Source organism: Nestor notabilis, unplaced genomic scaffold (genome assembly GCF_000696875.1).
Source record: "Nestor notabilis isolate BGI_N333 unplaced genomic scaffold, ASM69687v1 scaffold11441, whole genome shotgun sequence".
Taxonomy (NCBI): domain Eukaryota; kingdom Metazoa; phylum Chordata; class Aves; order Psittaciformes; family Psittacidae; genus Nestor; species Nestor notabilis.
Genome location: NW_009915159.1, coordinates 1 through 12762, shown reverse-complemented (window position 1 = coordinate 12762; position 12762 = coordinate 1). Strand labels below are relative to the sequence as shown.

General features: G+C 40.7%; 1 protein-coding gene across 1 annotated transcript; it reads right to left on the bottom strand.

Annotated features, from left to right (window-relative positions):
* Positions 1–768: 768 nt before the first annotated feature.
* Positions 769–11855, bottom strand: LOC104413086 (cytochrome P450 2J6-like; the record flags this gene model as incomplete). Its single annotated transcript, XM_010023994.1, has 7 exons — positions 769–947; positions 1644–1785; positions 2473–2660; positions 4953–5094; positions 7502–7678; positions 9760–9920; positions 11706–11855. Coding segments are annotated over 7 exons (1139 nt in total), but the record flags the coding sequence as incomplete, so codon positions are not given.
* Between the last annotated feature and the right edge of the window lie 907 nt (positions 11856–12762).

Sequence of the window (12762 nt, the reverse complement as noted above, 5' to 3'; positions counted from 1 at the left end):
TCAGCTCTAATGAGAGCAGGCTCCTCACCCAAACTGCCCTTTGGAGGAGCCTCTTGCATCTGCTGTAGCAACCACCCAGTGCTGGTCCTGACAGGAGTCAACTCAGGAGCTTCCAAAATTTAACTTGGCAGAATTTGAAAATATTAGAAGTATCTGCCCTAAAAGAAATCCTTTCTGTATGTTTACTCTTCCCTGAGTTTCAGCCTGCATCATTTATCTGATAGACTCAAACTAATTAAACTCTGCTGCATCAGATCTAGACATTCTCAGTGAACTGCAAGTCATCCATAAATAAAACCAATTGTTAATTTTTCCTTCTTATCTTTTATTAGTGACCATCAACAAAAAGTTGACTGAAATGTTACCAATGATGACAATAATGCAGAGTCCAAATTTTCCAGGTATGTTTTTCCAAACTCTGCTGCTTTTGAAAACAGGATAACTCAGAGACGATGAATTAACTGATGAAGTCTGCATGTCAGTTTTGCCATTTGCTCACCAGCATACTGGTGAGCAAATCTGCCAAGCCAGACAGCAACTGCATGATGCCTTTAAAGCTGAGAGTGATGGTGTGTTCAAGGGCAAAAGAACTTTTATGATTAATAAAAAAGAATCATTTTTAAAAGCAGGTAACAGGGTCTAAACAAAATTATCTGCTCTAGACAAAAGGGGGCTTTTGGAGCAGAAGTTCGTATAAAGACAAAAAAGACATTCAAGACACACATTCACAAGGCACACATGGTGTGTGACACACTGCACCCATCTAATCTAGCGTGGAATGGCACAAATCCTGTAGGGGTGAGGCTGCAGCGTACCCCCCAGAATGGGCTCTGTGCTGATCTTCATCACCCCTTCAGGGAGCTGGAAGGTGAATGCCCGCAGGAGGTTGGCAAAGAAAATAAAGAGCTCAGTTCTTGCCAGATGCTCCCCCAAACACACACGGTGCCCTGTAGAAGGAAGGTGGGAAGGACAGAGAGTAAAATACCCTGACCTCAAAAGCAATCGTATCCATCCTCACACAAAGCAAAGGTATATTTGCCGAGTCCAGAATTTCTTTGTAACTTAATGCAATCAATGACACAAAACTTGATGCAATTCTTCCTTTAAAGAATCCTGTCTGCAGCAATAGATAACTGTGCCCCCCTTCTGCTCTGAGTTTCACTTCAGTTACCTCTAAAACCTCATCCTCATTTGACTGAGAACTTTAAAGGAATTTGTTCAATCATGTAAATGAAGAATAAGGACTTGCTCTTCCTAGGAGATGTCGTGCTCCCATTTTGTATGCATAAAAAATCAGTACAGCTGCTCACAAGTACTTTCCAAATGCATGTCTGGTTTTGAAATGTATGCCCCAAATCAATAACTATAATCATTAGCAGAGAATTTCCTTCCAAAATAGGGCAAGTTAGATGTATACATTTGTCAGGACATCTCTGATTTCCCACGCTCTAATTTATTCAGTAGAACAAATGTTTAGAGTTGGACTGGTAAATATTACTGGAAATAATCATTGATTTTATCACTGTTTTCCACAAAGAGTTTTAAAATAAATGACCAATAGGTTTTTAATAAACATCTTAATTCTACTGTTCCAGTTCTACAGCCATCCAAACCATGAATGCTCGTGCTGCCAGTGCATTTACCTATTGAGAATGGCAAAAAGGCTTCTTGGCTCACAAAGTTTCCATCCTTATCCAAGAAGTGACTGGGGTTGAACTGTCGAGGTGTTTCCCAGTGCTCTGGGTCGTACAAAGATGAAGCAATATTTGGAAGAACTATGGTGCCCTGAAAGGAGAAAAACACTCACTTAATTCTGGCTGTCAATCCTCCCCCTGCAGTTGAAACTGGCTAGATGAGACCAGTGGTAGCTTCCTTCAGAGTTCAGTGCTGTATGCTGACATGTTCATTTCCCCAGTAGGATCACTGATGTCTATTTGTTTCAGGATGTCAGTCCAAGCCTGACAGTGGAAGTGGCCATGGCAATAGAAACTAATAACTTTATTCCTACTAAACCTATTTTCCATTTCTAACATTAGAAGTCTCTCTGATTTAGTCTCTTTGAGGAAAGCTAATTGCAGACCCTCATGCTTTTCCCCTAGATCTTTTACAGGCTTTCTGCAGGCAAAGAAATAGTCAGAAATCCTTCCAATGCCTTATTAGCACAAATTAATCACAGTTTCCTTCAGTATCAATCTCTAAGGTTTTGTCTTCATTGGTTTGTAAAAATGTTCACGAAAATCCCATCTTCCATCCAGGGGCACCTTTCACTACCGATAACCCTCTCTGAAGGGCTGCGTCACTCAGCTCAGCCTGGCAGATAGTTTCTTGTCCTTGTTCCCATTCAGGCTGTGACCCAGAGGTATCCAACCCTACCACTGTGGAGTAAAAGACCCTGGTACAAATAGATTTTAATCCAACCTTGTTCTACTGATGCAGGAAAGGTCTGTGGCAACTGAGGAACTGTGTCTGTACCTTTTTGAGGGGAAAGCCGAGCAACATAGTGTTCCTCACACATACTCTGGGCATGCCAACTGAGATAATGTTGCTGAAGCGCTGAACTTCATGAACCACAGCATTGGTGTAGGGCAGTTCTCTACGATCCTTGTAGCAGATTAACTGGGAAGGACCCAGAACGGCATCAAGCTCCTTCTGCACTTTCTCTGTGGAAAAATATACACCATTTCAGGTGGAAAATATATCAAGTCTTTTCACTAATTCCATTTTCGAAGACATTTCCCATTTAGAACTACAAGGACAGCAACAAAACAAATGTAAAAATGTAAGTAACTTTTATAAAGAAAAGTAGCAGACATCTTTTTTAAGAAAAATACATTTGTTGTTCAAAAATTTAAAACTCTTTAAAAGTAGCCCTACTAAAACTTAAATGCAAGAGAAGTGATCTATCTTTGTGTTTCCCTTTGGCTTGGTGCCTCACACATCTACAGCCAGTTAGAACCACTAAGCTCACAGCTCTCTGGAATTTAGGTTAGGTGAATCTGGGCCTTAAAAGCCTAATCTGTATTAAAAAGAAATGCTTCTTATGTAGGACAGCTGTTAAGTGAAGCAATGCCAACTAGAACAATGTCCAAATACCTTTAAAGAAAAACAACCAAAAAAACCCCAAACAAACCTGGATATGCCTCTTGGCACCTGCCTTTTGATCAAGAATAGCATGATTTAAATTGCTGATTGCACAGAAATGCTGGGAGCATTAACAAAAGTATAAAAATTGTTTTGTAAACTTCAAGACAGGCAGGACACACACAATAAAAATGCCTTAGATTTTTGACAAAGCATCTTGTATTTTTCCAGGCTTTATGAAGCAACCCTAAGATGCAGGGAAGCACATTCTGCATTGATCAGTTTGTGCTCATTCGCATCAAGCCTGCTCAGTGACTGACAGCAGTCCTTCACAAAACTATGTTAGATAGATCCTGACAACAGAGATTTAAGCACCTTACAGAATTTAAAATGTATCTCCAGAAAGATTTTAAAGTAAATTTCCTTCTATGAAGAACTAGCTTGCAAAATCAAGCACGAATGCTTCAGGATCCAGCATAGTTTGAAATGATCTGTCACTGTTTCAGAGAACAAGGAGAGTCAGATTCGCTCATCAGGCAAAAGGCCAAATTTTCCTATATGGTACATGGTGGAACTGCATAACATTGTCAGTGGGTGTCAATATAGGCAAAAGTATGAATGGGTTCAAAAAGAAGCCACCAATTAAACAGGGACAGATGCACTGATGCCGGTTCATTATGAGAGTCTATGTGCAATTTATGACCCAAGACAACCAGGAAGGCTCATTCTGCACACACCCTGTTTTCCCAAGTATGTGCAAGGTATTATATTTAAATAAATAAAATTATTTAGGTGAGCCAGGGCTTTCATAACCTTAATCATATTGGGTGATAATTATCGTGCAATAACACAAGATTAAGTAGACCTTCTTGTCTGATAGCTCCAAGTTGAGCAATTTTTTCTTATCTTCATCTCTTTCCTCCATCCAAAATCCTGTTCTCCTCTGGGTATTTGCACATATCTAAGAATGAGATTTCTGTCAGCTGGCATAAGGGATCATTCTTTCTTTGGTTTTCACTCAGTGCTCTATGAAAGTGATTGGTGGTTGTTTAAAAGCTAGACTTAAAAATAAACTTCTTAAATATATAGACATAACAGATGAGCCATCAAATTCCTCTCCTCACTGGAATAATTTCTATTGCAATACAAATACATCCCAGAATTAATTTAATCACAGGTTAGACAGACACTGTGATACCTTGGGATCATAAATGGACTGATGGACAAAAGTAAAGTCAAAGTTGCCAACTGACCTTTAGGTGATTTCTCTACCACTTCTGTGACCTACAGAGCACAGAGAAGTGCAGGATTCACCATAGCCCCCACCACTGATACCCAGCTGTGACAAAGCAGAATTGAAGGAATATTCCAAAGAGTGACATCCCTAATATCACACATCAGTTTCTGGTTCTTTTCAGCCTTCAGTCACATTTACATCTCAGACAGAACCCATATCAGTTTCTCGAGGTACCACCAGCACCTCACCAATGGCTGCAGCAGTGGCCGCTGTTCTTCAAGCATTATGTGTGCAAATCCTCTGACTTCCCATACAGCAGCTCCAGTCCTCCTACTCCATTGACCATCCTACCACAATCTTAATTTCCCCAAAGACCTTAACCCCTCCTATAAAATGCACACTTCTCCAACTGTTAGCTCTTTCTGGGAACTACCTTAAGCCCATGACTGCTGTAAGAACTTGTACACAGATCTGCAGATCTACCAATGCTGCCCAGTGCAGATCTACCAGTACAAAAAGGCCCATGTGCCACAGGCATATAGCAATATATAGGAATACTATCTGATTCATGAAAATGTTATGACTTAGCTGTTCTGCTGCATCAAAGATATCTGTGATGTGCTTAGCTACTCACCTTGGATGTCTGGATTTGCCACCATATAGAGAAGGCCCCAGTTCAAAGTAGTGCTTGTTGTCTCTGATCCACCCAAGAAAAGGTCATTTATAGAATAAACCATGTTGTCTTCATTGTATGTAGACCTGGGTTCATCTTTGGTCTGCAAAGGATGAGAAAAAGTAGAGGTTTATACATGAAAGTTAGAAAAAACAGAATAGGGTTAGATGTGATTTTATCACCGGTTCCAAGCTGCAGTGTGCTCTGCCTATAGTACAATACAGAGAGACTAATAAAGAATATTAGACACCAGAGATTATTATCGATATGAAAAGCTGACATTTCACAAACAAGCCATGTTTCCTCCACCCTCAATCATGAAGCTAAATCACATGTTCTCCAGAGATGGATTTTTGGGTTAATTTTGCAAATAGTGGTAAAATGAGATGTTTCTCTGAAGATGTGTACCAGCATGTAATTCTCCATGCCTCAGGTCATATTCCATCACTCAGTTTTTCTACCAAGCAATACAGTGACCAGGTAATGAGCATTCGGTTGTCAAAAGTTCTTAACCCATGGTATTCAGGCTGCTCCTGCATTGAGAGGTCACAACGACTCGTATGTACAGCTGCTCTGGGGTTTTACAGTTTTCAGTTAGAACTGTGAGAATATACTTGTATGTTCTGAAACTGTAAAAGAATACTATTATGGTTTGGGGGAATTCATTTTCTAAATTTAGGGAGGCCATGCTCAGGGGTCTTGAACCTTTCTTTTGCCAGTGGAGCAACTGGAAAAGTGGGAAGAATGTTTTTCCTGGTTGTAAAATCATCTAATCTTTTTTTCTTGCTCCTGTGTGTCTATTACAAACAGTTCAATATTTTTAATAAATGAACTTGGATGATTTCCACACAGCAGAGTTCCAGAAGAGCTTGCCCAAACAATGTCTGGTCCACTGATGTTCAAGTCTCATAGATCTTAGAAAAGCAGTGAAATGCTTTAGAAGCAGTGAAACACTTTGGAGGAGCAGATGTGTTAATATTGTGCCATTACTGAAAAAATTAAACCAAGAGGATCCAAGGAACCAGAAGCCAGTTAGGCTGACACCCACCCAGGACATAAAAATATAGCAGCTGATATGGGAATCAATTGATAAAGAACTACCAGATAGAAATACAAATTAATGTTATTTATTATGATACAGGAAACTGATCTTGGCAAGTAGATCTGCTTTGATTCTTTGAGAGAATTACCAGCTGGGACAATAATGACAATTTCACAGTTGCAATACACTTGGAGTTCCACAAGATAGTTATTTTTTTCCACACAATAATAAACCAGTCAAGCACTATAAAGTATTTATAAGACACATGCTAAAGACTAAAAAGCCGGCTGACAAAAATCGCTAATAGACATTCTTCTTCAGTTGCATGTCTCTGTAACGTGACTGAGCACAGCAGCAGAGCCAGCTCAGGCCATACAGAAGACAGGCAGCAGTCCAGGGTGGCAGACCCCTTTGGGCTGTGCCATGAGGTGCAGGATGGGTGCTACAGCCTGACAAGGCTGCAGTGCTGTCTGTTGCTGCAGCCAGCACATGCCCAGGGTGAAGGAGCACTGGCTGTCCCTGGAGGGAGCCTTGCCTCCCAGAAGCAGCAGTCACTTCCACTTCTCCGGGGGCTGAAAGAATAGACATCCTCTACCTGGAATACCTTGTTTGGCTGTCTGAGCCATTCTCACCTTGTCACCCTCCAGTAGCACCCCTCTAATCTTGTCACTTCTCCCCTTTATCCCTTTTCTATCATCAAGCAGAACAGGAGGAGAAATATAGCCTAATGCAGTGGAGAAGAAGAGAAAGGAAAAGTCATTGAGGGAAGTTAGTAGAAGTCACAGTGAAGGGAGGGGATCCAGTTCCAAAGAGATTCAGACCTTACATGCTGGTAAGGTCTAGAAAAGGAAGACCTATGTGTCCCCACTCACAGCTTTTGCAAGCCTCCCACAGCCTTTCAAAACTTGATGGAGATTCCCACCTACCCCTACTGTGCCTGCCCAGAATGCTCTTATTTGTCCCAGTTCCCTTTGTCTACTTGAAACTTGTCAACTGCCCCTGGAACTCTCCTCCAGCCTTGTCTGAAACTCCACTGACTCCTGGATTATTTTCCCACAAAATGCTCTCAAAAACCAATTCACCTGTCTTCCTGCAGCAACTTCTCTTGACAAACCCTTATCAGCCAAATATCCTATCCAGAACATCCCACTGTCTCCCCTGGACCTTCCCAGTTCTCTTGTGGTCCACTTAGAAATAAAGTATTCTTTCCTGGAGGTCTTAAATCATTTTGCAACTTGTGCCAATGAGAAAAATGTGGTGTGTTAACCTGCCCTTTAATTAAAGAATTGCAAGGTACTGTGGTATATTAATAGCTAGGAAGGATACAGCAAGTCCCTGATTACTGGATTCACATTAGGGTGTCTATGGAAGATAAGAGATTGTGATAGAAGGGCTGAGACTGGACAATTTAATGGTCCATTTCTCCTTATTCCTCGTGAATGAATGATTAAGCAGAACAAATACTTACTTTCTCAATGTGAGCCAAGTAAAAGTCAATGAAATCCTGCAGTTCATCTGGTGTACCACGTTCCATGTGCATTCTAATCTCTCTCCTTGTAAAAGAGCTCAGGACATCATAGCAAGACAACGCCTTCTTATGAGGACCAGGGAGGTGGCACATCAGCCAGGGGAAGATTTCATACAGCTGCAGGAGTGACACACAAAGTTTCCATCACTAGACAATGTATTTTAGGCCTACTAAAAAGAGAAGGTAGTATTCAACGTTAGCAGGTGGTTTTGTCGTGGTTAGTAAAATATTCTGACAAAGACTATGATTGTGTTTTCAAGTTGTGAAACAGTGCACCATATAATTTCTGGCTGTGTTTATGGTAAGATTCAGAGTTCCACCGGCTTTCAGCTCAACCACAAGCCAAATTAGAAGAATTAGAATTAGAGTTAATTGTATTCTTTTATTCCATTATTCAATTAATGTATTCAATTACAATGAACTGTATTCAGACGTTTAAAGGTAAGATCCTGCCCTCCAGTGGAGAGTACCAGGAAGGCAGAAGCAAAGCCGTTGTAAACTATCCCTGCCAGAATGCGCAAAAGCGGTTCATATAATCAAGAGCAAGGGCCGGCTAGCAGTATAGGAATGCAGTAATCCCCCAAAGCACTCCCCAAGAGTCCTCAATAAAACATGAAACATCTGAAACCCAGAAAAGCTAGGACAGCTACCTGACAATTCTGAGTGCTTCTCTAGAAAAGAAAACAGGATTAGCTGACATAACCTTATTAGTTTTATCCTTCTCTCCTGCAGTTTGGGAAAATCTGGCCTAAGAATAGCTGCTTTCTACCTACTGCAATAGCCAGAAAGTTCATTCTGATTTTCACCCTATATTTATGCCTGAGTAATTTGTAACATCCTTGTAACTGCAAAGTATTTTCTCTTCATAGTTCTTTTCGTGCTGGAAATATAATCCCACAATTTATTTCCCAGCAGAAGTTCTACCCTTTCCCAGTCTTCATTTTGCTGAGCTCTTCTACTCCCATAATTACACTGCAAGAAGCACGTTAGTAGGTGTTCACTGGAGGCTGGCTGGCTGTGATAGACAGTACTTTAGTCTTTTTGGAAGATCAGTTCTTATTGTCACACATACAATTATCAATTCACATAGAACTTCAGACCCATTTTGTTTAGTTCCACCTCTGGTATTGTTCAGAAGCCTTACATGCAACTGTGGTCTGACTAATCATATATGATTGCCCAGATTACATACTTTCCTACTCTCAAATGCATGCACTTTCTAGCTACTATGGCACCCTAACTGTAAGTAGAATTTAGCTGTCAACTTTCAAGACAAGAACTGAGCCCATCCACCTTCCCAGCTACCAGTCCTGCCAAAACTCCTCCTCCATTTCTGAAGGGGCCCAGTCCACAGCGTTCTCCTGTTCAATGCTGGACAAGATGGAATCCAGTTAAGAAATGGGGGTGTGGATGCAGCAATGTCCACATTTTACATAATACTGAGTACCCTTTGCATCTAGGAAGCGGGAAGATTGCAACCTTCACTTTGGAATGGTTTGAACCCTTGTTCTTATTTCCCAGAAGAGTATCTAAATCATTGGAGTAAAGCAAAGCTTGATTAGGAAAGAGAATATACCTCCTTTTCTTCTCTCTATCCCAAAAGCTAGTCTCACCTGCCACCACTACACAAAACTCATAGGACCAAAGCTAAGCTAAGCAAAAGGGAACCCGGTCATAACTCAATGAGAGGAATGTTCCTTGGGATGTGGGAGGAAATCTCTGTGTTACAGAGACTGCTTACGTGTTTTACATTATGAAGCTACTGCGTAAGATGTATGGGACAACTTCAGAAGTGGAACCAGAACTCCTGGGCAAATTTAAATACACTTCTATGCAAAGCAGGCCTCTTCTAGTGCCAGGTAAGACCTCAACTCTCAGAAGAAAACTGACTGTTTTGATTGCCAAGCTTACAGGTGTATTTGCTGGCTTAGTATTTACTATTTTCTGCTGCCTGCATATAGACCTGCTCCTCACTCAGGGTGAAGAAATGGAATTTCTCTGGGAAGTCATCAAGTCTCCACTTCTTATAGAGGAAATGGAGACAAGTAGCCAGTGGCGAAACACTTAAGTACTTGGATAATTCTTTTCTCACTCTCTTCACTCATCCATTCAAAAACTTTTGCCTAGCAGCTACCTCTTGAATCTGCATTTCTCACTTTCTGCCTTATTCTGAAAAAGACAACAGATTGTTTACTTACATGATGAATAAAGCTGCCTCCAAATTTGAACAAGTGCTCTGTGGCTCTAATCAGTTCACGGAAGGTTTCATCCTCTCTGGAGAAGCGACGTCCAAAAACAACAGCACAAATTACATTTGAAACAGAAAGAACAAGAGGGAAAGAAGGATCCAGAGGTTTCCCTGCAACCATAATAATAAGTGTCACTGTTACTGTTTCTTGTCTGCTTTAGCGAAATGAGATTATCTTATAAGTTACCCAAAGACAGCATTGCATTTCAGAGAGTAGCACCAATCTTCTTCCAAAATTGTAGCATACTCATCTTCTTCAGAACTATGGTTCAATCTCATAAACTCAGGATGTGTGGCACCCTAAAGTAACATCAGATGTGTAAAATACTTCATATGTTATAGCAAATTTAGAGCTAAGGAAAAAAAAATCTATGCAAATTTGCTGTCTGGCAAATTCAAAATAAGTCTCAAGCATGGGAATGTCTGAGAACACTGTAGCCAAAGAGAATCTGAGGAGAGAACCATAAGAAGAGGGGCAGCCTTATTCAGCAAGGACATAAATACACGTAAGGCTACTATATTTTGCCTGACTTTGCTAGAGGTGTACAACCTCTTGTAAGACATAATGTCATAAACTTTTGTCATATTCTGTCATAACTAATTTTAAAGCAATTCCTTGAAAACTTAATCCCAATAGAACTATTTCATGAGTCCAGAATAAACAACTATAAACAACTCTATGTATGTACTAATGCAACTGTCCAGCACCCACTGCGCGATTCTGATCAGCAACTTATTGGTCTGGGGTTTTTTTTCCTGCACACATGGTCACATCTCAAACTCTCCTAGTTCTTAAACCATGAGACTGGTCTGGATTTAATTACTTATAACTGATACAACGCAAGCCACAGCATGTCCCAATTTACTGTGCCTTTGCAGTAATGATGAGTATTGAGAAATCCAACTAACATGCTCCTAGCTGGGCTGATCATGGTAAAATGTTGACATGAAGACTAGATTTTCATCACTGCTTTACAGAGTATGTGCAAATGGTGTTACAAGCCTTAATCCATCTGCGTTGAGAATGTATCCATACCTTTATGCACCAGCACCATATATGAGCCAGCAACATGCCCTTGAGGCAAAGAAGGCCAATATAATCCTGAGCTGTATTAGGAAAGGCATTGCTGGCAGGTCAAGGGAGGCGATCCTTCCACTCTGATCAACACTGGTGAGACCCATCTGGAGTACTGGGTCCTGTTCTGGGCTCCCCAGTACAAAAGAGACATCAACATACTGGGACAAGTTGAGTAAAGGTCCACAAGGACAACTAAGGGATTGGAGCAGCTGATATAAGAGAGAGCCTGTTTAGTCTGGAGAAAAGGCTCAGGGAAGTATCTTAAGTGTGTATAAATACCTGGTAGAGAGGAATAAGGAACATGGAGCTACATTTTTCTCAGTAGTATCAAGTGAGGCAACGGGCAAAAATTGAAATACATAATTCTGCCTAAACATAAGAGACTTCTTTTACTGTAGGGCTGATTGAACACTGGAACAGGTTACCCAGAGAGGTGGTGAAGTCTCCAATGTTGCAGATATTTAAAACCCAACTGGTCTCAGGCCTAAGAAACCTACCCTGATTTGAGAAGTTAGACTAGACCATTTTCAGATATACCTTTCCACTTTAAGCATTCTATGACATAAATAATAAATAAGCTCCAGTTTTGCTCCCAGTTTTGGTAGTTTTGTAAATAACTTTGAACAAGAATAGTCTCTTCGAAAACACAGGACTGGGGTCTTTGCATTTTCAGTCCCTTCCACACAGACACTGTAAGACCCTTCACACTCTCTTGTGGAACAAAAGCTGCCCTTAATTTCAGAGCAGCACAGAGAAGTTCATACACTAAAGACATAAGACTAATGACAAAAATGAATCAGTATTTATTGCAGAGATACCTTTCATACTTGCAAAAAAGGCTACAAGGTAGTGGGCCTCTTCTTGAACTCGATGCTCCAGACCTCTTTTCCCCAGACCAAGGTCACGTAGAGTCCTCAGTGCAAATCTTCTTTGCTGCTTCCAGGTATGACCAGTTGCCAACATAATCCCTGCACCCATTCAAAGAAGAGCTCTTTATCATGCTATTTACTATAGACAAAGACTACATTAAAAGATTTGTTAAACCACAGAATATAATTAAACAATTGCATTGCCTATGAACACAAAGGCAGAAAGGAACAGCTGTGGCATGTAAGCATGTGGGCAAGGCTAAAATGGACAAACCCAAGTGGGTAATAAGATGACTTACAGGATTAAGCTTGATTCAAGGCAGACAGTTATCTCGGAAAGTTTGACACCTGCTTCTCTAGATGCTCTCTGAAGTGCTTACCTCCTGCTCTCTTCTATGCTTGGAGCACACCTTATGAGGGTAATAATTCTCATGAGGGCAAAAGAGTTCTGACAGTCCACAGTCATGGAGAAAAGCTCCTGTCCACAGGGCATAAAAGTCCGGTACTTAGGCTTTGTGACAAATATCTTCAGGAGAAATAAACATCATATACTAACAGGATCTTTAATGTATTGTAAGAATCACCAGTGACTGAAACAACTTCAAATTACAAATATTTAAGGAATTAGGTTTCCTTAAAAAATGCTGAGGTCCCAAATAAAATAAAAGTTGTTTCATAATGCATGAAGCATGAAAATCAGGAGATTGAGAATTTCCAATATGGCGGTGGAGTTTGAAACCTACAGCAAGGTTGAAACAGAAGTGTACTGAACCTCTAGATGCAACTGTGAGAGTAAGAGAACATTCACAAAAGGAAGGAATTGAGAAGAAGATCCCATGATCAAGCTCATTCTTCAATTGAAAACATAATGGTGGGAGGCAGCAAGTCCAGGACAGGAAGTGTGGCATTTGCCATTCTTCCACTTCTCTGTGGCACAACCTCATCTCATGACCTCTCAGTCTGCTCCAGTGAATATTAGAATCATAGAATAGTTAGAGTTGGAAAG